The sequence below is a fragment of the Aspergillus candidus genome, assembly GCF_002847045.1.
Source record: "Aspergillus candidus strain CBS 102.13 unplaced genomic scaffold BDW47scaffold_23, whole genome shotgun sequence".
NCBI lineage: Eukaryota > Fungi > Ascomycota > Eurotiomycetes > Eurotiales > Aspergillaceae > Aspergillus > Aspergillus candidus.
Window position 1 is genome coordinate 1 of NW_020194028.1, and position 25241 is coordinate 25241.

The 25241-nt window shown below is 51.4% G+C and overlaps 9 protein-coding genes and 1 non-coding gene across 10 annotated transcripts; 6 read left to right on the plus strand and 4 right to left on the minus strand.

The window, feature by feature from the left end:
* The first annotated feature begins 9 nt into the window (after positions 1-9).
* Positions 10-759, plus strand: BDW47DRAFT_105893 (uncharacterized protein). The gene has a single exon (XM_024812661.1). It carries the CDS (start codon positions 147-149, stop codon positions 585-587), a length of 441 nt encoding a protein of 146 aa, XP_024671851.1. The 5' UTR covers positions 10-146; the 3' UTR covers positions 588-759.
* Positions 760-3972: 3213 nt separating this feature from the next.
* Positions 3973-6050, plus strand: BDW47DRAFT_105898 (phenylalanine--tRNA ligase subunit alpha). The gene is made up of 2 exons (XM_024812662.1): positions 3973-5637; positions 5709-6050. The coding sequence occupies exons 1-2, from the start codon at positions 4172-4174 to the stop codon at positions 5800-5802; spliced, it is 1560 nt and encodes a 519-aa protein (XP_024671852.1). The 5' UTR covers positions 3973-4171; the 3' UTR covers positions 5803-6050.
* Positions 6051-6513: 463 nt separating this feature from the next.
* rps21 (40S ribosomal protein eS21) lies at positions 6514-7698 on the minus strand. Its single transcript, XM_024812663.1, has 3 exons — positions 7606-7698; positions 6939-7244; positions 6514-6866 (listed from the first exon to the last, which is right to left on the minus strand). Exons 1-2 carry the CDS (start codon positions 7635-7637, stop codon positions 7010-7012), a joined length of 267 nt encoding a protein of 88 aa, XP_024671853.1. The 5' UTR covers positions 7638-7698; the 3' UTR covers positions 6514-6866; positions 6939-7009.
* Positions 7699-7911: 213 nt separating this feature from the next.
* BDW47DRAFT_t84 lies at positions 7912-7997 on the plus strand. The gene has a single exon. It is a non-coding gene; the product is annotated as a tRNA-His (tRNA).
* A 246-nt stretch (positions 7998-8243) lies between these two features.
* Positions 8244-9486, minus strand: BDW47DRAFT_125834 (NUDIX hydrolase; the record flags this gene model as incomplete). Its single annotated transcript, XM_024816449.1, has 3 exons — positions 8244-8857; positions 8924-9276; positions 9407-9486. The coding sequence occupies 3 exons, from the start codon at positions 9484-9486 to the stop codon at positions 8244-8246; spliced, it is 1047 nt and encodes a 348-aa protein (XP_024671854.1).
* A 410-nt stretch (positions 9487-9896) lies between these two features.
* BDW47DRAFT_32012 (putative IMP dehydrogenase) lies at positions 9897-12306 on the minus strand. Its single transcript, XM_024818744.1, has 3 exons — positions 11983-12306; positions 11614-11922; positions 9897-11400 (listed from the first exon to the last, which is right to left on the minus strand). The coding sequence occupies exons 1-3, from the start codon at positions 12170-12172 to the stop codon at positions 10259-10261; spliced, it is 1641 nt and encodes a 546-aa protein (XP_024671855.1). The 5' UTR covers positions 12173-12306; the 3' UTR covers positions 9897-10258.
* A 974-nt stretch (positions 12307-13280) lies between these two features.
* On the plus strand, positions 13281-14527 carry BDW47DRAFT_117623 (oxidoreductase, short-chain dehydrogenase/reductase family; the record flags this gene model as incomplete). The annotated part of the gene is made up of 6 exons (XM_024815105.1): positions 13281-13351; positions 13416-13535; positions 13596-13796; positions 13855-14019; positions 14074-14217; positions 14275-14527. The coding sequence occupies 6 exons, from the start codon at positions 13281-13283 to the stop codon at positions 14525-14527; spliced, it is 954 nt and encodes a 317-aa protein (XP_024671856.1).
* A 185-nt stretch (positions 14528-14712) lies between these two features.
* BDW47DRAFT_125837 (DUF952 domain-containing protein) lies at positions 14713-15167 on the minus strand (the record flags this gene model as incomplete). Its single annotated transcript, XM_024816450.1, has 2 exons — positions 14713-14829; positions 14883-15167. 2 exons carry the CDS (start codon positions 15165-15167, stop codon positions 14713-14715), a joined length of 402 nt encoding a protein of 133 aa, XP_024671857.1.
* Positions 15168-15972: 805 nt separating this feature from the next.
* Positions 15973-22084, plus strand: BDW47DRAFT_105909 (putative Ras GTPase activating protein). Its single transcript, XM_024812664.1, has 3 exons — positions 15973-20436; positions 20492-20770; positions 20823-22084. The coding sequence occupies exons 1-3, from the start codon at positions 16368-16370 to the stop codon at positions 21710-21712; spliced, it is 5238 nt and encodes a 1745-aa protein (XP_024671858.1). The 5' UTR covers positions 15973-16367; the 3' UTR covers positions 21713-22084.
* A 385-nt stretch (positions 22085-22469) lies between these two features.
* On the plus strand, positions 22470-24501 carry BDW47DRAFT_125839 (ENTH domain-containing protein; the record flags this gene model as incomplete). The annotated part of the gene is made up of 5 exons (XM_024816451.1): positions 22470-22551; positions 22646-22677; positions 22769-22848; positions 22959-23040; positions 23122-24501. 5 exons carry the CDS (start codon positions 22470-22472, stop codon positions 24499-24501), a joined length of 1656 nt encoding a protein of 551 aa, XP_024671859.1.
* Between the last annotated feature and the right edge of the window lie 740 nt (positions 24502-25241).

Here is a 25241-nt window from a genome sequence, read left to right on the forward strand (position 1 = left end):
AAAAAAAAAAAAAAAAAAAAAACGAGTCTAAGAAGGATCGTGGAAAGAAAGAAAAGCGGGACCAGAAGGGGAAAGGAAGGACAGAGAAGGGAAGAGGAAATGAAGGGGAGTGGGGACTGGGGAGAGAGAACAACAAAAGGTCAAAAATGATGAAGAGGAAGAAAATAGAGGATGGTTTGTCCAGAAGGAGAGAGAGGAGGGGGGAAAGAAAGCGAGATGATAATGGAGATGAGAGAGAGGGAGAGGGAGAGGGAGAGAGAGAGAGAGAGAGAGAGGGAGAGAGGAGGAGGGGGGAAGTCAGAGAAGTCAGGGAAGTCAGAGAGGGCGGGAAAAATGCGAGGAATCGGATTCTGGGGGGAAGAGAAAGAGTGAGTGTGAGGGTGAGAGACGAACCTACCTGGTGGTGTTACGGCAAGAAGAGTCTCAAGGCGACGACATGGACGGTTCTTTTGTCTTCTTCTGATTTTTCTTCTTCGTTTCCTGCTCTCTTCCTATTCTCTGTTCTTTTCCTCAGATCTTTCTTGCTTCTCGTACTATTGCTTTCCCCCAAAACAAAACGATATATCAGGTGGATGATGGAGGAATGACGAGGGGTGTCCAGATCCAACCAGTCGAGATTCAGAAGATCCCACAGGAGAAGGGACGGGAATTGGAGGGATCGAAGGAATAAGGTATTTAGCGGAGGAATAGCGTCGGTTCCAATGTTTGTAAGGGAAAGGAATGATCAATCTGAGGATTGACCAAGAAGGGGAAAAGGAAAAAAAAAAAAGAAAAAGAAAAAAGAAAAAAAAGAAAGAAAGAAAAAGAAAAAGAAAAAGGAAAAAGGTGTAAAGCGGAGAGCCTGGAAGGTTAGTCAAGGAGGGAGAATCAACTGTGTATGATGACTTTCACCACGAACATACAAAAGTTTTTAATATGTATTTAATGGTGCCAAAGAAGATAATGATCATGATAATATTCTATGATTATGATGTTATAAAAGGAATGAAAGAAATGGAAAAATGAACGGTAATAAAAATCCAGCGGGGGAGAAAACCCAAGGGACACACTTGAGTACACGGGGTATCGTGTAAAAACCACACACTTGACTCGTCCAAAGGTGTGAAAGTTCAAAGGGGTAAAAAAAAAAAAAAAAAAAAAAAATACCAATACCAATACCAATACTGATGATACTCATCTTGATCAAATTAAGATAGTGGCAATAATAATAAACTATCTTTTGTTGATAAATTAACAACAACAAAAACGACAGATACCTTTTGATTTGGTTGATTTGATTCAAGTGGAGTCCCAGGCGAGGGCGAGGAACGAAAGAAAGAAAGGTTGAACCAGAGACAACTCCCTGGAACACCCAGGGTGGAATACTAACAGAGATCAAACCCCTCGAAACCTGGAATGTTGGAAACAAACAAGACTGTTCTGGCCTAGTTTATCTAATCGGGGTCAGCTCAACCCAATCTTGTTGGTCAGGAGGAACGCGGATCTCCTCCACTCGACTTTTAGGTATGATTGTCTTCGCTTTCAATTTACATTAATTACGGAGTCCATCGATGGAGTCAATCCATCTATTTATCTACCTGGGGATGGGGATCGTTCTCCATCCGTTGATGTGATTACTCCGAGTCAGTTGGTCTCGAACCAGAGACATCTAGATATACTCAACCAGAATCGTTAAAAGGTCAATCTACCAACACCATGGAAATCCTCTGAATCTAGTCAAACCCCCGGGTCCGGATTTAAACCGATGGGATTGATTGTTGTGTTCAACTATACCAGTGTGGAGACGGCTCTATAAAATCATGCGGTGCGTGGACCGAACGCACCACTCTGCCGTCTTTTTTTACTCTCTACGGCCACAATTGCCACGGCCGTCCAGTATCCCTTCTAAGATACATATCAGGTAAACTAAGTAAGTATGATACGGTACCTATGGCATTCGGGACCCGTACAGGACGGTTCCTGACCACTGAACCGTCTGTCTGCCACTCCTCTCACCATCGGCCTCGTTGGTCAGAGACTCGAAGGCTATCTGGAAGAGTATCCGTCGATTGATGGTGGATACTATGTCAAACCCAACCCTGCAAACGAAGCATGGCGATCATCTCCCCAAACCACCGACATGGCGATCGCCTATCCGTCACTCACGTCCCACTACCATCGTCTGTAAACAAAAGCCTCGAGCAAAAAGACGAAAGGAAGTCATCAACCGTCGAGGAATCTGGAACACGGCGGATACGGAACGGTTGCACCGCGCGGATATGGGAAGGCTAATTTAAATCATCCGTGGAGTAGTCAGTCAGTGAGATGGTAATTATTCCTCTGGCATCATCACTCTGAACACGACCTGGATACGGATCAGGCAAATCGATCTCTTCTATTCTTGTGTTCCGGTGGCTTTCTTCATCTCCAAATGAACTGCCAGGCCATCGTCCAGCAATCATCTTACTGGCCATCTTCTCATCTCAGTGGCAAATCTCCCTTGTCTCGAAGTTGACCTAGAGGCTTCGTCTTCTAATCTGTTCGGGGATCAGGGAAATTATAGCCGATCAAGGTTCGAATCAGGAGCTATCAAGGGGTCGTACTCTCGAGATCATACTCCTCTTTCTAGTACATGGTACTAATACCACTCATCGCTAATACAGTCCGACGACTTCCCAACATATCTACATAGATTAAGCCAACCACCCTCCAACCCTTGACAACGGTCGCGTGTGGGATCCACCAAATGCGCGCGAGACCAATCGACGCTGCCAGGCTGGAAAAGACTCCCTCCCTCGTCGAAGGCCGCCACATGCAACTATTCCCGATTAGGCCCATGCATCCCAAATTATGTAAGTCGAAATTATCAAAACTAGAAACTAAGAACAAAAAAGGCATAAGATCATGCCTTTGTGGTTCTTAGCGGTCGTGACCTGACTCAGGAGACACAGGGTTCTGGGATGTTTTTGGTCATCGCGGACGGCATGTGGGAATGGTACTTGTGTATGTTGGCTCTTTTGAGCCCACTACCTTCTGGATGATATATACTAGGGATATCACTAGCCTTGCTGGATGATGAGGCTTGATCAGGGTGCCTACGGAGTAGATATGCTTTGACATCATAGCTATATGTGGAGGTTAAATGACCATCCCAGTGTGTGCCGTCATATCATGGGACATATATATCATGGACCAACCAGTATTATTATACTGTTGACCGCCATGGATACTCCCGAACTCTAAACCACCATAAGAGCAAGACAGACGAAATATCTAATCATCCCACACATTATATCCATCCATGATTGCTGCACTGATTGCTTCGATGATTACGAGGCTGACAGGAATCGGGAACCTTGTTCCGCGGGACTGTAGTCCGTACCGGGATCTGGCTACAGATACAGGCCTAGGATCTGCACGTTCCTAGGATTCAACAAAGGTATCATCGGATACAGCATGTGAGGCGAGCATTCTTTCAGGCTAACCTGGGATAAATCAGGCAAGTATACATATATATATATATATATATTTCTATATCTGTAGAAACCGCCAAGGTAGGCATGTATATAAACGAATCCACCACTCATGAGTATAGAAATCAGCAAGTCATCCCGGTGATAAAGTCCCACGCATGATTTTCATCGAGGGGTTGCCAGTCCGTACGGATCTGTGATCCTTCAATCGAGATCATGGGACAGGACAGGAGTCTACTACGTAGCTCAGCTGAGAGGTGCAGCGACCTTGCATGCGCTGGCGTCTGTACTTTTGCTGGTTTGGAACCAAACCAGGTCTGTTAGCCGATGTATACAATGTCAGGTGGATTAACGGCTGAAGCATGGAGATGCGTGGCTATAATCAACCATAATCATCACTGTCAAGAGTCAGCCTGTGTACTCCATAAGATAACCAAGTTATGCTAAGATAGTTTATGTATGTCTGAGTCATCGGAAAAAATAATGATGGCGGGGTACTGGTCACGGGATGGCGGTAGTGGTGCGCACCGCCTACCGTAAAGTGACTCGTTGTGCCCGCCAAAAAAGAGTCACAATTCGGCATTATCGATATCTGAGTCAAAAAACGCCCCTCTCCAGATCTCCCAGGTTTGGCCCGTCCCACCAGCCTCCTTCCTCCGTCCTCTTCTCCTCCAACTCGCCTCCTACCGCGTCCCCCCTTGTGGACTACGAATCTAGCCATGGCGTCCGATATGACGAGCCCCATTCTGGACGCCCTGTCCGCGTCCGATGCCCCGATCCTCTCCAGCACCGCCTTCCCCTCCACCCCCTCGTTAAATATCAAGAGCGCGCTCGATCGGCTAGCCTCGCGGGATATGGTCAAATATGATACAATCGACAAGGAAGTCGTTGCCTTGACCAAGGAAGGCGACGAGATCGCCGCCAATGGCAGCCACGAGGCCAAGGTCTTCCAGGCGGTGGTCGCCGCCATGGACGGGTTGAAGATCGGCGATCTGCCGGGGATTGTCGGCAAGGAAAACGCCAAGCTGGGCCAGGGGAATGCCTTCAAGAGAGGTTGGATCAAGAAGGACAGCGACCTCCTCCGAGCGACCGCCGAGTCCATCGTCGACGAGACCCGCGAGCAGCTGTTGACCGTGCAGAAGACCAGCACCCTCAACGACCAGAAGGCCCTGACGGACCTGAAGCGGCGGAAACTGGTCTCGATCCAGAAAGTGATCACCTTCCAGATCTCCAAGGGCCCCAAGTTCGCGCGCGAGTTCGTCAAGGAGGAGACGGACCTGACGGCCGACATGCTGGTCAACGGGTCGTGGAAGTCCGCCCACTTCAAGCCCTACAACTTCAAGGCCAAGGGCGCCCCGACCCCGGCCGGCGCCTTCCACCCGCTCAACAAGGTCCGACAGGAATTCCGCAATATCTTCTTCGAGATGGGCTTCGAGGAGATGCCCACCAACCGCTTCGTCGAGACGGGCTTCTGGAACTTCGACGCCCTCTTCGTCCCGCAGCAACACCCCGCCCGCGACCTCCAGGACACCTTCTACATCTCCGACCCGGCGACAGCTGACCCTCCGCGCGAGGACCCGCCCAACGACCCGCACCAGCTCCGGTCCGCACAGCTCACCTCGTCAAGCACCACGCCCGAGAAGCCCCGCGACTACCAGCAGTACTGGGACAACGTGCGCCAGGTCCACGAGGAAGGCAAGTACGGCTCCATCGGCTACCGGTACCCCTGGGACCCGCAGGAGTCGCTACGCCTGGTGCTGCGCACGCACACGACCTCCGTCTCGACTTACGTCCTGCACAAGCTGGCGGCGAACCCGCGCCCCGCGCGCTACTTCAGCATCGACCGGGTCTTCCGCAACGAGGCCGTCGACGCAACCCATCTGGCGGAGTTCCACCAGATCGAGGGTGTCATCGCTGACTTCGGCCTCACGCTGGGCGGCCTGATCGGCTTCATGGAGGTCTTCTTCGCCAAGATGGGCATCCACCAGCTGCGCTTCAAGCCCGCTTACAACCCTTACACCGAGCCCAGTATGGAGATTTTCGGCTACCACGAGGGTCTGGCCAAGTGGGTGGAGATCGGTAACAGCGGCATGTTCCGTCCGGAGATGCTCGAGTCGATGGGTATTCCTAAGAACATGAGAGTTTACGGATGGGGGTTGAGTTTGGAGCGACCTACCATGATCAAGTGAGTTTTTTTTCTTTTCCCCCTTTCCCCCCAGAGGGAACATCACCAGAAACAAATACTGACAATCCTAGATACGGCGTGAGCAACATCCGAGAACTCCTCGGCCACAAAGTCGACCTCAACTTCATCGAGACCAACCCGGCTGTCAGATTGGAGAAGGACTAAGCTTGTTTCATGGAAATGAATATTAAAAAAAAACAAAATGCATTAAGATAAAGAAGGAGCTAGACAGTATTTAACCTAGCCAGTCGTGACGGGAGTATAGAGCTGTCTGTTTACAAAGTTTATGATATCGTTGTTTTGCTTTCTTTTCTATATTCTTTTGTTATTCTTCTTTCTTTTTTGAAAAGCACGGGTTTATGAGATTACGCAGATGACAGACAGACATACATACAGTATAGTGTGGTAGATATCTATCTACGTTTTATAAGCGAGTAAAAATAAGAAGGGAACCAAGACAGAAGTACGGAGTAGATCATCGCATCTATGTATCTTCCCACGACACGACCTCACCAACGTCGACTAAATATTTCCATTCACCAGTAACTACAGCTGGCCAGCTCTGTACCTAGTCTCCCATATTACACTATATAGTATATATATAAATATACCACATTGCATTCAAGTAAAAAAAGTCAAAAAGATAGAAAGAAGGATGTCCCACCCGTATCTGTGCCCCAGCGCAAAATCTCCGCAACAGTGGCTCTTCAGCAGGCAGTAAATTCAATATCCGGCTTTGCAAAGACAACACTACGAATAGCATTATACTTTGTCATTGTCTTACCTCCTCGCTCATGGGGCTGTAAAAGGTAGATGGATGCTATGCAGGCTTCCGATCCGTATTTTTACTACGAATGAGGAGGTTTGATGGGCCGTTTTTTGCCCCCTTGGGGGGGATGTGGGGGGATAGGGAGGGGTATATATATGTATGTATACGATGGGGAGTGGGCACAGTTTTGTTTCTTGGGTTGGTGTATACCCAGGACGGGGGAAAGGAGAAAGAGAAAGAGATGGGCTGGTGGATTACAGGGTCATGAAGTCGTGAGAAGACCGTAAGGAAATTGCATGGGCAGATAGATAGATAGATAGCGAGGGGGAAATAATAAGACGATGAAGAGTAAGGACGTGTGATATGATTTTTTGTATTCATTTCATTTATCACTTGAGATCGAATTGAAGGAATTTTCTCCGAGGTAGATAAACCCATCACACACACGGCACACCATTCCCTAATACCAACAACTCGTTAGCATATATTCCCCAGATAAATCACATCCCAAGAAAAAGGAGTTTGATCATACCATCAATCAACCGACCACCGCCCCAAACACCACCCATCCATCATCGATAAGATCATTAAGGAAAAAAATCTTTACCGCTGGCGGCTGGCGGTCCAGACGTTGCGGATGTAGCCGTCACGCTGGGTCAGGCGGTTCAGGGAGTCGTCGCTCTCGCCGCGGGCACGGATGAAGCCGCACATGGCGTAGTTCTGGTTCTCGCCGGTGTAGCGACCGTTCTCGTCGACCTTGCCGATGGCGATCTGGACGGAGGCGTGATCGTTGGCCTTGATGATGCGGTTGGTGGCGCTGCACTTGCGGGGCACGTAGCTTTATAAAGTTAGTATTTTCTCTTTTGTCTGATTTATTAGGTCCTGGATATATATATTTCTGTGTGTGTGGTGGTGGGTGGTTGGATGGCGTGTGGTGTATGAACTTCTGCCTCCTCTGTCCATCTGGGGTTGCGATCGGAAAGTATTTTTTCCCCTGGAAAAAAAAACCTGCAGACGTTGAAAATTCCACAGCCACCCATACCGACTCCTTTATCCATGTCGCGATCGAGATATATCCCCCCGGAGGCGCAGAGTCCCAATCAACCCATCCATCCACCCACACACATCCACACACAAACACACACATATATCCAGAAAAGCCGTAAAAGAAAAGGTGCAAAAAAAAAAGGTAAACATACAGATCGACGATCTCTCCCTTTTCGTTCTCCATTTTGGCGGGTTTGTAGACGTGAGGTCGACGACGGTGAGGAAGGAAAGGTGCGCTGGCGGAGATGGACTGTCTGGACTGGGCGCGGAAGTGTCGTTGAAAATGCTGGCCGTCTGAGTTTCGGGTTGTGTGGGTCATGTGATCTCTTGTCGAGGGCTTTGCCTGTTTTGGGTAGGCGGTGGGTTGGTCTTTGCCCTGCGGAGGCGGATGGTGGGAGGAGGGGAAGAAAAGGTAAGGCTTGTGGATCATTGTAAGGAGAGTTTCTTTATCAAATCAAGGTGCTGTAGTGTAGTGGTCATCATGAATCGTTGTGGTTAAAACAACAATTCCGATTCGACCTGGGTTCGATTCCCAGCAGCGCCAGATGGCGACTGACTTGATTTGTCTCTTTTTTGTTTCTTTTTCTTCCTACTCTTGTTAAAGAGTGTATGGAAATAAGTAACAAAAATACTTTTTTATTTATTTCTTTTTGTTGTTTTAGTCCGTGGTACATCCAACCTTATTCGAGGACAGTCTATAATTCCGACCACTCCATCCAGTCCAGTCTATCCATCCTATGCAAGACAATATGTACACCAGCCAGACCAAGTCCACTGCAATAATATGACTCTATAGATTGCTCTTCTCACCCCCATCCTCCCTAAAAACATCCTTCTTCCACTGTAACTCCAACTCCCGCGCACTACCCTGCTTAAACTTAACCTTCACAACCCTATCAGCCTCGCCCCTCCGACCCGTCCCCTTCAACTCCGGCCCGGGGTGATCAAGCGCCAACACGGCGCGCCCATCCTCAGCCACCTTGAGCATCTTCGGCGAAATACACTTATCCGTCCACGGCGGCTGACCAGAGTGCACAAACTCCACCAGCCCCTCGCGCCGCTTCTTCAACTCCTCAACAGCAACACCCGGACCCCGGGGACTCTTGTCCAGAAACTCTGCCACCAGATGCAGCAGGAGGAACTGCGGCGGGAACAGGATGATCTCGCCCGCGCGCGCCATCCGCAGCCATTCTGACGCGGGCAGGAACCGCGCTTCGGTGACCTCCACGCCTCCGTCGCTCGTCGGAACCTGGATCTCCTCTTTTTCGCCCTCGGCGGGGATCTCGTTCAGAAGCGGCTTCTCGGACTCGAGAGGTAGCGGTAGGAAGTACAGGTACATCTGGGTGGTGTAGCGCTTGGGGACATTGGTTGGTGTGATCCAGCGCGTGAAAGGAATCAACTTATCTATAATTATGATGATTAGCAAGTGAACGGCGAGGAGTGGGCAGAGTAAGGTGGGTCGTATCTGACCTGTATCCGGCACCGCATTGGCATCCCTCTCCCTCAACCACTCATCAAACTTCATCCCCTGCTGGTGAATCGCCCGTCGTCCCCTCTCCCGCTCTTCTTCCGGAACAGCCAGCATCTTGCCTGTGTTCTTGTCCTTAGCGAGGAGGATCCCGCTCTCTTCGAAGAGCTCGCGCACCGCGGCATTCCTGTACCAGGGTGCGTCTTCGTGGTGCTTTGGGTCCTCCGCCGGTGGACATGTCCCGTCTTGGAGGGAGAGGTTGCCGCCTGGGAAGACGTGAGCTGAGGCGAATGAGGTGGATGTTTTGACGCGGTGGAGGAGGAGGACTTCGTTTTGGGGGGATATGAGGATTACGCTGGATACATTAGTTGTTGTTTTTTGATGTGGATGAAGTTCATTCGAGTAGATAGCATAGACATAGAGCAAATGAGATAAGATAAAGCATGCATGTGTATAGAGCAAAATTGGAGTAAGACAAAACTCACCTCGAACTCGGCCGCGGCACAGCCAGCTTCGGCTTCGGCTTCGGCCCACCGCCACCATGCGATGACATCTTCTGCGACATAGACGCTTCCTGCGCAGGAAAAACAGACGAGAATCTCCTAGCAGTAACAAGCCCACCGTGACACCGACACGCAACTCGCTGCTGTGGTGTAGAAGTCCTATACTCCCCAGACCCTACAAGCCAAGCACCGCAGGAAAGAAGCCGAGGAGGAACGGACAAGGATCGCGATATCAACCGGGATGACGAGGTCAGGGGTGCATGGGAAAAGGCGATCATGTCCACTAGAGTAGAGTCGCTGCGGCCAATGCACTGTGGTGGCTTTTAGCTACTTATAAATGTTCACTAGTTACTTTGAAGATAGAAGGGAATGATTAACCTTGGTTAATTGATCCCGGCACGCGGGGTTAACCTAGGTTCTGCTGGGGTTGGCCAAGCCCATGTGGTAGTCTCCACGGGCAACGCTTAGTTGCGGACTTCCCGTGCTCAACTACTAGGTACAATCCGTAGCTATGGTCGATGCCTCTTTTTTCCAGATTTTTGCAAAGTTCTTCTTCCCTGTCCTTGATTTAAGTTTACATATTATGTACTAGAGATCATAAACGTAACCATTCCTGTAGCATGTAATCGATGGATTTATTCACAGCGCCATCATGCTAGGTAGGTACTCTAAAAAACCAAGTGCCTCCAATACCATCAAAACAAAACCGATTCTCAGCGCAATCCACGCAGCATAACTCCTGACCCTCATACCCATACTTTTTATTTTCATGTCGTCCATGTATCATGGCGTGAACAAATCTTTATTAATCATCCATTAAGAACTGGCCCTCACTTAGGAGTACAGCTTCTTGTCGTAGCTGTGCAGACCGTGGACGTTACCCTCGGTCATGGCACTGGCGCTTCGCACTTCGAAGCGCACAACGCCGCCGTCGACGCCCTTGTGGAGCGCGTCGAGGCTCTCCACACCGATATCCTGCAGAGAGTGCTGGACACCGGCGACCAGGTAAGGGATGAACTTGGTGACGGAGCCGCGGTCCAGGACCGAGCCGGCAACACCCTGGGCGACCAGGACGCGATCCTTCTCGGAGAAGTAACGGGCAGTGCCGGCGTTGCTCGCCTTGGAGTCCTTGGAACCGGCGCCGGCCTTCTTGTCCTCCATGGCGGCGATGGAACCCATGCCACGGTAGGCCTTGACCAGCTGGCCCTCGTTGCTGACGAAGTACTCTCCCGGAGACTCGGTGGTACCGGCCAGGAGACCGCCCATCATGACGGTGGAAGCACCCATGGCAAGACCCTTGACAATGTGACCAACGTTCTGGACACCGCCGTCAGCAATGCAGGGGACGCCGAAGCGCGCGGCGAACGAAGTGACGCTGCGCACAGCCACGGCCTGGGGACGACCGACAGCCATGACCTCCTGGGTGATGCAGGCGCTGCCGCTGCCCATGCCAATTCTCAGGCCATCGACACCGGCAGCGATCAAGGAAGCGGCTTGCTCACGAGTCACGACGTTACCGCCAATGACATCGATCTCGGGGAAAGCCTGCTTAACCCACTTGATCATCTCCATCTGGTACAAGCTGTTGCCCTGGCTGCTGTCCAGCACAACAATGTCAAGACCGGCCTCAACAAGCAGCTTGAGACGGTTCTTGTCCTCCTCGCGCGTGCCAATGGCGGCCGCACAGATCAGCTGCTTGGACTGGGGAAGCTTAGAGGCCAGAGGATAGTGGAGGTTCTTCATCAGATCACTCCGGGACAGCAGGGAGACAATGTTTCCATTGTCATCCACGATGGGCAGCTTTCCCTTCTTGGAGCTACGCAGGACGTCATTCGCCTCCGCCAGGGTGGTGCCAGCAGGGGCGGTGATGAGGTCGGTCGACATGACGTTGGTGACCGGGTCAGAAGAGTTGTTGTGGAACTGGATATCACGGGAAGTGACCATTCCGATGATCTTGGAGCGGAGGGTGCCGTTTTCTAATAACAATGGAAGTTAGAACCATAGGCTTTTGACATGTGTTGGTATGACAAGTAAGATGGGAACAATAAGGATCAGTTTGTAATCCGGTTCTCTACAACGCAACTCTCGTTGCTCCAGTGGAACGAAAGTTATAAATAGAAGAATGATAATCATCACAGAAGGTTGTTTTGCGCAGGTGAAAAGACGAGGAACGAGGGAGATGAGCTTACCAGTCACGGGGAAACCACCGAAGCCCCACTTGGCCTTCAACTCCTTGGCCTCACCAACGGTGGCCGTCGGGGCGAGAACCACGGGGTCCAGGATGAAGCCGTTTTCATACCGCTTCACCTTGCGGACCATCTCCGCCTGCTCATCCGGGGAGCAGTTGTGGTGGATAACACCCAGACCACCGAGCAGAGCCATGTGGATGGCCATGTTGTGCTCAGTGACGGTGTCCATGGGGGAAGACACGAGGGGAGTCTTCAGGGTCACACGCTTGGTGACGGGGGTATCCAGAACGACGTCCGAAGCGGGGAAGCCTGTCACAAGATATGAATATTCGGCATTCCAGAGCTCCAAAAAATTTCTTCAGCCCTTACCGATATAACCGGGGAGGATCAGGAAGTCATTGTAGGTCAAGGCTCCATGCTTATCGGAGTCGAGAAGCGTATCAACGTCCAGGCCATCTCTGGAGGAATAATCCTTCTCCAGGACATCAAGGGCCTTGGAGTAGTCCTGAATCTCGGCCGGCATGGCCATGCCCAACGAGTCACCTTTGGAGATCGGCATGACTAAATCGTAGAAAAAAAGGCTCTACAGTTCTATCGTAAACTCGTAGAGATTGATAATAGGATAGATGAGACAAGAGAATCAACAGATCGACGATAGAAACGTTCTGTTGATGGAGAAAGCCTTGCTTTCCCAAAGAAAGGAAAGAAGGAAAAAAGAAGAAAAAATCAGAGGAGAAAAAAATTGGCTTTTGTACCTTCGACGCACAAGCTAGTAATCCATGCAGAAACCTTTCCGTTCTTGGTTAGGCGGCTGGAACTGCCAGGATTTCGACCCGCTCATTGGCTGTTTAACGAAAAATCTGAAGGCGGTGAGGATGGAGGGGTCACGTTAAGCTCGGCCGGATTAACGTTGAAACCATTATGCAGCATGGATAAATTAGATGACTCAACCATGCAGGATTCAGGGTGCTGGATAGTCATGAAAAGAATTAAATGCGTGGTTTTATCTCATTGTTCGTCGCATCTGATTTGATACTATCCTGAAGCTTAGTATCATGATCCTTGAAATTTTGATTGGACTATAACCGCTAGTAGTACTACTAGAAACGCTCATAACAGCTAGGGTAGGTACAACACGTGGTGGTCCTATCATTCAAACTGGCAATGATTTCTATGGGTGTCAAGTTGCAAGCTCATGGAAAATTAAAAATATAGTGTCCGAGCGATTGCAATAGGAATACACAGAAATACTGGCCATAGGATACTACTCTATTTCTGTCTATGGGCTCAGAACCCACCATGCTAATATTAGCAGAGTTGAGAAATGGACCCTAGAACAGCCTCGCCAAACTAGTCATACCCCCTGATAACTACAACGAGAAAAACGAAGAACTCTTGGCAGAACGATAAGATATCCTGTCTTGCATCAGTCCAACATGTAACCAGAAGCTTGTGCGGACGGTACTGGTTTCTCTGCGCATCCGGTGGGTCATTGCGACATTATGACGCCAGAGGACTACTTGATCTGTATGATATAGCCAGTTTACTGTGTAGCTTTCGCCCGCCACTTTTTTCAACTTAAAATACACGAATCTTGCTGGATTTCCCCGGAATTAAATTCAATTTGTGGAAATCAAGATCCAGCTTATACCAAGGAATTATACAAGATGTCGACTTCTTCAGACAAAGGCGGTGGTTTTGGAGTGCCAGAGACCCCGCAGGCCCAAGCAAAGCCAGGGTAGGTGTCCAGTTGCGCTGCAGCAAATATTCCGAGCAATAGCTAATATGCGAGCTTTGAACAGGTTGGAATCCCAGATGCAGCCGGCCAGTGAAGCTACCAAAGTGGAGACACCAGACGGTTTGGTTGAATACGCGGGCAGTGGGAAGTTAAAGGATAAGAAGGTTCTCATCACTGGTGGAGAGTAGGTTCCCTGACATATATGAGACATATCGAATATGTTGGGATTTTAACGGCCCGGCAGCTCCGGAATCGGTCGCTCGGTTGCCATCCTCATGGCAAGAGAGGGGGCCGACATCACGATTGCCTATCTGCCCGAAGAGCAAATCGATGCCGAGGAGACGAAGAAAGCGGTCGAGGCAGAGAAGCGATCATGTCTTCTCGTTCCCGGGGATTTGTCCAAGCGCGATACATGTCGCGCAACGGTTGAGAAACACATTGAGAAGTAAGCCGGATTCCACCGACCAACCGTTGGTAGACCTCATGAGCTCACAATCGCACAGGTACAAGAAGCTTAATGTGCTTATCAACAATGCATCCAAGCAGTATATCTGCAAGGACTTCGCCGAGGTCGACCTCGACAAAGTGCAAGAGACGTTCCAGTGTAATGTCCTCCAGATGATGGCGGTTACCAAGTTTGCCCTTCCGCACATGTCCAGCGGTGACTCGTAAGTAGACGAAGCATCATGACTGGAGGATCCACACTGATATAGTTCTTCTAGCATTATCAACTCTTCGTCGGTGACGGCCTTCCGAGGATCCAGTGGCATGGTGGATTACTCCTCCACCAAGGGCGCTATCGTTAGTTTCACCCGGGCTCTGGCGGCCCAGCTGGCGCCCAAGGGGATCCGCGTGAATTGTGTGGCGTAAGTATCCAGGCCCTGGCCTTAACAAATGCCGAGGTGAGCTGACATTTTTGGCAGACCGGGTGTTATCTACACACCTATTCAAGCCGACACACGAGAGCCCGATCAGATGGCTGGTTTGGGCAAAGGCTCCCGGATTGGTCGGCCTGGTCAACCGGTGGAGGTTGCAACCAGCTATGTATTTCTGGCGAGCCCTGAATCCTCCCTGTATTGTACGTTCACACCCCTTCGACCCCAGTCATTTTGTGTGGATGGATACTTACTCTCAATAGATGGTCAAGTGATGCACTGCTACCCGATGGGTGATTAATGGAAAGTACCTGGTATGTCGGTGTGGGATGTGTGGGAATCAGTCTTATTTCATGATTTCATGCGTGGAAGAGCAAATGTTGATGGGTCGCCATGGCAAATGACGACAAACAAGGACAGACTTGTGGTGGCATAATGTAACAATAGGAAATATGCATAATAAATTCACAAATGAGTTATTACTACTCAAAACAGAAGCCACGGTTTGGATTGCTGCAGTGCTCTATCCCAGCCGTTTTCATTGTTCCAGATGGCGATGCTTTCGACTTCGTCCTTACCGAGTTTCAGCCCGTTATATAGATGCTAGCGACCACATCAGTATAGACAGATAGACGAAGGAAAACAGACGGACATACCGGGAATAACCCTTCTTTCGGTCGCGGCCCGCAAACATTACCCTCTGGGGACTCCCAGACGGTTTCTCCAGCGATGTGCGCGTAGGGAATTCGCAGAACATAGACCAGTGGTTCGTCATTGAAAAAGGCCTTCAATGTGTTTGGGACTTGAAAAGCCGTAGACAGGTGGATGAACCCTGACGACTTGTCGATGTCGCTGACCGGGAGTCGATCGGGGAGAGGTTCCCGCACCGGCAAAGAGGAGGGGACGAGTTTGTAGACATATAGAGGCTCTGCATCCGTCATCGTCTTGTTCTGCTGTTGAGGAGTAGATTATGCGTGGGATAATATACTACTCCCGTGTATGGGGAGACAAAGAGACAAAGACCAAAGAAATAGACTTATCTCAGGTGACAAGAGAGGGTGCAGAGCCAGCATGTCGGGTCGTCGTTCCAGGTTATCATTGGTGGGGGGCGATCTTCATGGCGACTGCCGAGTCCCGTGACTCGATCTTCGGATATGACGGATAGTGGCCAGGTACACATGTCCCAGTCTCAGTATCTCTAGCAGAGAAGCCAGCTTACTATGTTTAGAGTTGATGATAAGACTCAGGTCATTCAATATCATTCCAATTCAACATGACCCTAGATGGCTGGGTAGAATAAGGTTATGTTCAAGACATGTCCCTGATACATATATGCAAGGTGTGCATCACCCTGCGTTTTCGAAGGTCGATATACAGAATACTCCGACCGTGGTCTAACCAAGACTACGCTATAATCAGATTCAGAATATCACCAGTCATATCTCTTATTCCCACAGTAGCCACTAAGCTTTAACTAGTGAATGATCGAATAATGACAGATCAAGAAGCACGGTTGGGACCTGCGTGCCTGGGGCAATCGGTGGCTTCAGCAGGTGGCCGATCGACGTCACGAGATCCTCCGATCGATGGCGCGGTCACCTGATAGTGTGACTAAACCCGATTGGGAGATTTGTTTTCCTCCCCGTCGATTTACTTCCTGGTTTCCAGCTCGACCCGATCTCGTCCCTCCCCGCTTCTTCTTCTGCCTCGTTTTCCTTTTATTTACCTTTCATCATACGTCGCATACTGGTCCACTCCAGAGCTGTGGGTGGATTCGATTCTTGATTTTCTTTTGTTGAATTTGACGATTTTCTTTTCCTCTCTCGTTTTGTATACTTGTCTCTCTCTTCAATTCGTTCTCCTCCCACGATTTCGGCCTGATCGTTGTTTGGGTCCGATTGACCGAACCCACTTAGTTCCGTTTCTATATCAACCCGAGATCCCCTCCGTTCCCACCGGGCCATGCTGCCTCTATCCCTTGAATAAGCATTCCATTCCAGCGAAAATCTGGCCCCAGGCTCGTCCACAACATTTGGCCAAAATACTGCCTCGGTCGCTGAACGGGGTATGTGGCCCAGTGAGTGCAAGACTCTCCCATTTCCGTCGCTTATAGCATTCCTCTCCCCCGAACAGTACTAGTGATGTCAAGCCACCCAGCGTCTCTCGCACATGCACAGACGGACCTCCCCTTCCAAACATCGAGTCCACTGCGCCATGGATCGAATGCCTCTACGAGTTCATCCATCTACTCACTCTCGTCGAATTCCTTTGCTCCTAGTCGCACGAGCACCGTCTCCTCTAGTGCGTCCATTGGTTCGACCTACAGCATTGGGCACCGACGTGGGAAGAGCGAAGTAAACAGAACAATCCCCGAAACCATGCCGGCGAATAATTCCTCGTCGCGTCAGCCGCACGCCGGCTCAACATACGAAAATATTCGACGCTCGTTGCGACCGCTTTCTCAGATTTCGCAGACCCCCAATGCATCGCCGCCGACCCCGAAACACGCCGTTTACCGTCATACCAGGAGCCAGACCGTCGATGACCCCCGATACTGGCAAGAGAACCGTCCTCGGACACCCGAGTCTCGACCAAAGTCAAACGCAGGGATGGAGTCATTCGGAGATGGGGCATCATATGTCGCGCAGAAGTCGCCAAAGACCGCCTCCCCTCACCAGTGGTCGCCGCGAACCGGATCACCGCAGACCGGCTCGCCGGTGAAAGCAAACCATTCCCACAGTTTGTCGAACCCGCCCACCCTCACAGCAGCCCTCTCGGCGCCAGAGTTGGAGACGTTTCAAAAATCGTCGACCGGACATCTCCGTACCTTGTCCAAGATTGCGCAGTCTGGAGATACGGAAGGGTTTCCCAGCCACTCTCCGTCCGTGGTCGGCCTCCAGGGTCGACGGCGCTTGAAGCGAGCCGATTCAGTGGCCGCGAACAGTGGCGCCGTCCAGAAGAAGAGCGCATCGTCATGGGTGGCCGGAAACTGGATGGACAAACAGCGCCAGTTTCTTCAGGCCTATGAGTATCTGTGCCATATTGGAGAAGCGAAGGAGTGGATTGAGGAGGTCATCCAGAAGCAGATCCCGCCCATTGTCCAACTGGATGAGGCACTCCGCGATGGTGTAACATTGGCAGAGGTAGTGCAAGCGATGTACCCCAATCGCAAGTTCCGAATATTCCGCCATCCAAAACTGCAGTACCGCCATTCGGACAATATCGCTTTGCTCTTTCGGTTCTTGGACGAAATCGAGCTGCCCGAACTTTTCCGGTTCGAATTAATCGACTTATACGAAAAGAAGAACATCCCCAAAGTTATCCACTGCATCCACGCGACGTCATGGCTGCTGTTCAAGAAGGGTCTCCTCGACTTCCGAATGGGTAATCTCGTTGGCCAACTAGAGTTTGAGCACCATGAACTGGAGCAGATGCAAAAGGGCCTGGACAAAGCCGGAGTCAGCATGCCCAGTTTCTCGGGTATGGCCGCAAACTTTGGCGCGGAGCCCGAGCCCGAGCCCGAACCGGTAGAGTCCGAGGAGGATCGAATCGACCGAGAATTACACGAAAACGAGGCCTCAATCGTGGATTTCCAGTGCCAGATCAAAGGGGCAATGCTCCGACTGAAGCTGGGTAATACGATGAATGACCTGTGGGACTTCGAGCCTCGTTTGATTGACCTGCAGTCGCACTTACGAGGACACTGGGCCCGTCAGGTCTTCCAGTATCGTTTGGGTATGCGCACGTTTGCGATCAACCTGCAAGCGCATTGCCGGGGCTTCATCGCACGCTCCCACCGAAAGGGTGACATCGAGGGTTACCAGGCCCGGGAGGACGATGTTCTGCAGCTGCAGTCTCTTATTAGAGGTTCCAAGGCCAGGGCCCAGGTCAATCGCCTCCACCATCGGGTGCGTAAAGAGGAATCCGGAATTAAGAAGATTCAGGCCGCCGTGAGGGGCGCTCTACAACGTAAGGCTGTGGGTGACCTCTACGACGACACAAGAGACACCGAGGACCAAGTTCAGCTACTGCAAGCAGCCATCAGAGGTGCTTTGAGTCGCCAAGGGCTCGCCCAGCAGCGCAAAAGAACACAATCTGCCGAAGGCGATGTCGAACGACTCCAAGCTCTTATCCGGGGTGCCTTCGTGAGACGGCAAATGAGTGTGCAACATGACGAGTTTGCTGAAGCCCGCGACGATGCCGGTCTGCTGCAGGCGGCGATTCGAGGGATGATTGCTCGTGAATCGGTCGCCCACACGAGGAAATTGCTCGCTCAGGAGTTGCCGTCAATCATCTCCCTACAGGCAAGTGCGAGAGCTTTGGCAACACGAACCCGCCACATGGAGCTGGTCGAAGCATTGCAAAAGACGAACGCTCAATGTATCGATCTACAAGCGATGGTGCGCGGTCGCGCCACTCGAGAGAATTTGAAGGACCTTCGCCAGGCGTTGTCACACCACACACCATCTGTCATCACTCTCCAGAGCATATGTCGCGCTCAAGCGGTCCGGTCCGCCTTGGACTCCCAACGGGCATCGCTGGATGAAGAAGAACAAAATATCCTGGAGCTGCAGTCCATGGCCCGCGGTGTGATGGTGAGGAACCGGGTGAGAGCAGATGCGGAAGCGCTGCAACAGCATGAGTACATGATCACCGAACTTCAGGCCCTTGCACGAGCCGCCGTTCTGAGGATCCATGTCGGTGGTATCCTTGAACAGCTTGACGACTGCCATGATGAAATCAGCCAATTGCAGGCCCAAATCCGAGGAATGGCTGTCAGAGTAGAAGTTGGCCAGGACTTGGCTGACCTTGCCGCCGAAGAAGACTTCATTACCGACTTCCAAGCGCACATTCGAGGATATGTTGTCCGCGGGAAGTTCGAAGAGAAACGTCGCTATTATCAGGAAAACATGGAGAAGGTGGTCAAAGCCCAGAGCTTTGTGAGGGGAAGAATCCAGGGCCAGGCGTACAAGAGCCTTACGAGTGGCAAGAACCCGCCGGTGGGTACTGTCAAGGGCTTCGTACATCTTCTCAATGATAGTGAGTTCGACTTCGACGAGGAAGTCGAGTTTGAGCGAGTCAGGAAGATGGTCGTCCAGCAGGTGCGGCAAAATGAGATGGCTGAGCAGTATATCGGCCAGCTTGATATCAAGATTGCCTTGCTGGTCAAGAACAAGATTACGCTGGACGAAGTGGTCAAGCACCAGAAACATTTCGGTGGCCATGTTGGAAACCTGCTTCCCAACAGAGAAATCTCGTCCACGGATCCCTTCGACCTGAAGGCCCTGAACAAAACCTCGCGAAGAAAGCTGGAACACTACCAAGCATTCTTCTTTCTTCTCCAGACGCAAGCGCAATACCTTGCGAAGTTGTTCCGGAGGCTGCGTGAGCTCAACACGCCCGAGAAGGAGTACGATCGAATCCGGCACCTTATGATGGGGCTGTTTGGCTACTCGCAGAAGAGGCGTGAGGAGTACTATCTCATTAAATTGCTGGCCCGCTCTTCACGAGAGGAGATTGAAAGCTTCGATTCCCTCCACGAGTACCTGCGCTGCAACTCCTTCTGGACTAAACTTTTCGCATCGTACATGAAATCGCCCCGCGATCGAAAGTTCCTGCGTGACGTGATTGGTCCCGTGGTGAGGGAGAACATCATCGACAACCCGGAATTGGACTTGGAGAGTGACCCAATGCAAATCTACCGGTCAGCCATCAACAACGAGGAGCTCCGAACAGGGAGACGAAGCCGACGCCAGCCGGATATCCCTCGAGAAGAAGCCATCAGGGATCCCGAAACGCGAGCGACGTTCATTCAACACCTGCAAGACCTTCGGGATACGGCGGACCAATTCTTGACTGCGCTGGAGGAACTCCTGCACCGCATGCCGTTTGGTATTCGGTACATCGCGAAGGGAATGTACGAGGGCCTTCTTAGTCGATTTTCTGGGGAGGACCCCGGCTTTATTCTCCAGACGACAGGCTTCTGGGTGTGGAAGAACTACTTCCTGCCTGCGCTGATGGAGCCTGAACGATATGGGGTGGTCGACCGAAGCTTGACCCAGGAACAGAAGCGAAATCTGTCCGAGATTGCCAAGGTCGTCGCCCAGGTGTCTTCCGGGCGGCTTTTCGGGGCCGAGAATGTTTATCTGCAGCCACTCAACAATTTCATTGGAGAGGCGATTCAGCGCCTTGGACAGATTTGGGGCGACAGTGAGTAGAGCTTTACACCGCGTATTGAAATCATGACAAGCTAACTGGGTTGCAGTGGTCACCGTGCAAGACGCTGAGACTTACTTCGACATCGACGAGTTCAACGACTTATACGCCAAGAAGAAACCGACTCTCTATATTAAGATGTCTGATATCTTCTCAATCCATCAGCTTATTGCATCTGAAATCCACTACATTTGCCCTAACCCGGATGACATTCTGAAAGAGATTGTTCGCGACCTTGGAAATGTCAAATCGAACGAGAACGAGCTGATGAGCGTCAATTCATCCGAGATCAATCTCACACTAAATCCCAAACTTACTCAGGTTGAAGGTAACATCAGTCCTTCCCAATTTGAGAAGAACACGGCTAACACACTACGTAGACCCAGAAGCCGACATCAAGGCTCTGTTTATGGAGACCAAGCGATGCATTCTGTATATCATCCGTGTTCAAAGTGGGGCCAACCTGATGGAGATTATGGTCAAGCCGCCTACGGAGGAAGACCATGCCAAGTGGATGACGTTGGTACGGGACGAGCTGAGTGCGAACAACACACGCCAGAGTCCATACGCCGAGGCCAATTCGCTGGTGGACATTGCTTCTATGAGTTATTCGGAGCTGAAGCGGACCGCGCTTGAAAACATCATTCACCTCGAACAGTGCAGCAAGATCCGACGAGACAACCACTACCAGGATCTGCTGAACGCCATCGCCATCGACATTCGAACGAAGCACCGTCGCAGAATCCAGCGCGAGCGAGAATTAGAAGGCGCTAGCCTGACCCTCGGACGCTTGAACGACCAAGCAGGCTATTTAGAGCAGCAGCTCAAGACGTACAACGACTACATCGAGCAAGCGATGATCACCCTACAGAACAAGAAGGGCAAGAAAAGGTTCCTCATGCCGTTCACCAAGCAGTGGGACCACCAGCGCGAACTTCAGAAATCCGGCAAGGTGTTCAAATTCGGCTCCTACAAGTACTCGGCACGCAACCTCGCCGACAAGGGCGTTCTCGTGCACTGGAAGGGCTACACGGAACGCCAGTGGGACCGCGTCGACCTGACCATTTCGAGTAACGAAGTGGGTGTTTTTACCATCGATGGAAGCAGTGGTCCGATGATGATTCCGGGAGCCAGCGCGCAGGTACCGCTGGATGACCTTTTGCAGGCCCAGTTCAACAACACGCAGTTCCTGGACTTTTTTGACGGACAGCTCCGAGTCAACGTGAACCTCTTCTTGCATCTGATCATGAGGAAGTTCTACAACGAATGATGGTCCCATCTTACATCTCTAGTCTTACATACCCCTTCGCGTCTTCCTCTCTACCTCCGTCTTCCTTCTGTGTTCCTTTCACATCCCATCGCTATTTTCTGCATTCTACCCATTGAACGTTATCCTGTCACTTATCCTATGATATCCCCTCCGTCGGTGGCCTATCGAGTATAAAGAGAGTGCCCGAGCCATCTCCGGAATTCCCACCACTTGTTCTATGTTCGTGTTGACCTGATTCCCCCATTGATTCGGTTTCTCTCCTGCGTTCCTTTCTTTCCTGGCACGATGAGTACCCTGCCACCCGCATCGGTACTCGATGATTTCGACGATTCTATGTATGTATGTTTCTATGAAATAGTGGATATTCCCGACGAATGGTCATATCGGTGATGAATGTTGGTATCTCTGTAGATCTTGTCCTGTAGTATGTAGTAGAGCGTAGAGCGTAGAGCGTAGAGCGTAGAGTGTAGAGTGTAGAGTTCAGGGGCTGCCACGTGATCCGACCTCGTTGAGGCCCAATTGCGACCGAACTGGGGCTAGCCCAAACGGAACGGCAGTGGAGAACAATAACACTACTAATCCATGCGATGCCACCTTGATCATCCGCCCGTCACATCTTCTTCCTCTCTCCCTTCCAGACTCCCTCCCATACCCCGTCTCGTCTCGTCCCTCCCCCTCCAATCGATATATCTCTCTTCGGAGCTGTCGCCTGGATATTAGTTTCTTCATTGACCCCCGCGTCAAACCCGATTGCGCCATGGATTTGTCCAACCTCAAGGAGCAGGTCAGCAACATGACCATGTATGACCTGAAAGCGGGTGTCCGCAAAGTACAGAATGGTGAGTTTGGTCTTATACTTTGACCCCGGAGATTCGGTGATCTCGGGCTGGTTTCGGTCTCGACTATTTCATGGGGTTAATGGTGTCTGTTTAGCTGTTATGAATTATACCGAGATGGAATCCAAGGTTGGTTTGCCTTCCGGCCAGGACCGGTCATGAACTCGCCTCGAGACACCCCCCTTCTGTCCCTCCTCGCGCACGTCACTCACCTGTCTAGGTCCGCGAAGCTACGAACAATGAACCGTGGGGCGCCTCCTCGTCTTTAATGCAGGAGATCTCCAATGGAACTCATAGCTAGTCAGTCCCCCCGACCCTGAATCTCCCGACTCGATTTCCAGGCCCATACATATACCCTGCCCTTTTATTTCCTCGAAGGACCAACGCTTACGTGGTGTATCCGACAACAGCCAGCTGCTGAATGAGATCATGCCTATGATCTACAGACGGTTCACCGATAAGAGTGCGGAGGAGTGGCGACAGATTTACAAGGTATGACTGTGTGCGCCCGGTTCTCCTTTTGCGGATAGAATCATAAGGCTAGGGGCTTACGGGGGTACTTTCGCGATACAGGGCCTTCAACTGTTAGAATTCCTCGTCAAGAACGGCTCCGAGCGTGTCGTCGACGACGCCCGATCCCACATGTCCCTCCTCCGAATGCTTCGTCAGTTCCACTATATCGACCAGAACGGCAAGGATCAGGGTATCAACGTGCGCAATCGCTCGTCGGAGCTGGTCAAATTGCTGGGGGACGTTGAATTGATCCGGTCCGAGCGAAAGAAGGCCCGCGCCAACCGCAATAAATTCAGAGGCTTCGAGGGTGGATCGGGCATCGGATCGGGCATCGGCGGTGGCGGCGGCGGCGGCGGCGGCATGACGGGGTCTGGTGGCAGATACTCTGGGTTCGGAAGCGATAGCATTGGCTATGGCGGATACAGTGGCGGCGTGTTCGGTGACGGCGGCGGGTTTGGCGGCAGCTCCGGCGACTTCCAAGATACCGGACGGCGGGGCAACCGGTTCGACGAGTACGACGAGTACGACGAGGCCGACGCTACCCCCCCGCCGCGGCGTGGATCGAGCCCGCCCCGTGCCCGGCGCGAGGCCAAGCAAGCGCCGGCGCCGGCCCCCAAGGAGCCCGAAGCCGACCTGTTCGATTTCGGCGACGACGAAGTCACCACGACGGCGTCCACCGCGGCGGGCAAGCAGCCTGCGAGCGGCGGCAACGGCCTGGACATCCTCGACTCGAAACCGATGGACGACGACGACTTCGACGACTTCCAGTCCGCTACCCCGGCGCCGGCCCCCGCGCCAGCTTCATCCAACCAGTTCGGCATCCCCGCGTCGACCGTCAGCACAACCTCCAGCACGCAGTTCGCCGCTCCAAAACCCGTCTCGGGCACGCAGGAGTCGAACCTCAACGGCCTGGTCGGATTCCAGTCCATGACGCCCACGCCCCCGTCCAGCTCCATCGCTTCCCCAGCCCTGTCGCAAACCTCGGCGATCCCCCAGCAGAAGTCCCAGCCGCTCAAGCCGGCCGGCTTCCAAGCAGCCACCCCCAACTACTTCACCTCCATCTCCACCAACAGCCCCCAAGCCGCCGCTGGTGGTGTCTCGGGCCACCGACCCAACATGCCCTCCACCTCGTCCTTCACCTCCGCGACCACCACTGCCTCCTCAGGGGCCGCGGCCAACAAGCCCGCCGCGGCCAACAAGCCCTCCGGCGGCGACGCCTTTGGCTCGCTCTGGTCCACCGCCAGCGCCAGCGCAGGCATCCAGAAGTCCTCGTCCGTCAACAAGGGCCCCAACCTCGCCAGCATGGCCAAGGAGAAGGCCAGCGCTGGCATCTGGGGCGCTGCTCCTTCCAACGCGGCGTCCCCGTCGCCTCGGGCTCAGACCGGTTCTTCTCAGCCGAAGACGACTGGTAGCTCGGGAATGGACGATCTGCTGGGTTAGTAGATATAGGTTGTGTCCGTTCTTCGTTCTTCCGTATTTTGTTTGCTGTTTGCTGTTTGCTGTTTGTGGGGTTTTGGGTTATATCTTCTTTCTTCCTTTCTTTCTTTCTTTCTTTCATCACCAATCTATTTACTTTTTCGTCCCTATGTCTCTACGGAGTGCATCTACACCTACTACTCCTATTACACCGTTGGTACCTTACTGTTTTAGTGCGATTCAGTTTACTAAAAAGATTCCATTACTGTCTACTTTTTCTACTTTAGGAAATACGGGTCTTCGCTACTTAGCAGCGGCCTATTCTTTTTCTTCTTAATTACTTTTATTATCCTTTTTTGTCATTTAGTATTTGTTTCCTTAATAAAATACCATGTTTTTTTCTCTTCACCTATTCTATTCCATGGGTCTTTCTTCTCTTCGATACCTGGTATCTCTCTCTCTCTCTCTCTCTCTCTCTCTCTCTCTCCCTTTCTCTCTCTCTCTTACTCCTACCTGCATAAGACTCATACTCATAGTTTCACGGATAGAGGAAGAGAGGCTTAGTATGATCTGTATCTGACATATGTATTGAATAGATCGTTGATAACTCCTATATTAGGTTTCTTTCATTACTTTGTGACATGGTGGAATGTCTGTCTGTCTGTCTGACCTTTGGATGTCTCCTTGAGTAGTTGCAGTTGAAGCTGTAGCTTTATTTATAGCAGTGGGGTAGGTAGATGGGTAGAAAATAGATACATAGACAT

Coding starts and splice junctions, on each gene's coding strand:
- BDW47DRAFT_105909 (XM_024812664.1), top strand. CDS start 16,368: ATGTCAAGCCACCCAGCGTCTCTCGCACATGCACAGACGGACCTCCCC. Junction 20,437..20,491: donor TGGACAGATTTGGGGCGACA/GTGAGTAGAGCT, acceptor ACTGGGTTGCAG/TGGTCACCGTGCAAGACGCT. Junction 20,771..20,822: donor CAAACTTACTCAGGTTGAAG/GTAACATCAGTC, acceptor CACACTACGTAG/ACCCAGAAGCCGACATCAAG.
- BDW47DRAFT_32012 (XM_024818744.1), bottom strand. CDS start 12,172: ATGCCGATCTCCAAAGGTGACTCGTTGGGCATGGCCATGCCGGCCGAG. Junction 11,923..11,982: donor GATCCTCCCCGGTTATATCG/GTAAGGGCTGAA, acceptor ATCTTGTGACAG/GCTTCCCCGCTTCGGACGTC. Junction 11,401..11,613: donor CGGTGGTTTCCCCGTGACTG/GTAAGCTCATCT, acceptor CATTGTTATTAG/AAAACGGCACCCTCCGCTCC.
- BDW47DRAFT_105893 (XM_024812661.1), top strand. CDS start 147: ATGATGAAGAGGAAGAAAATAGAGGATGGTTTGTCCAGAAGGAGAGAG.
- rps21 (XM_024812663.1), bottom strand. CDS start 7,637: ATGGAGAACGAAAAGGGAGAGATCGTCGATCT. Junction 7,245..7,605: donor AAGGGAGAGATCGTCGATCT/GTATGTTTACCT, acceptor AACTTTATAAAG/CTACGTGCCCCGCAAGTGCA.
- BDW47DRAFT_105898 (XM_024812662.1), top strand. CDS start 4,172: ATGGCGTCCGATATGACGAGCCCCATTCTGGACGCCCTGTCCGCGTCC. Junction 5,638..5,708: donor GAGCGACCTACCATGATCAA/GTGAGTTTTTTT, acceptor TGACAATCCTAG/ATACGGCGTGAGCAACATCC.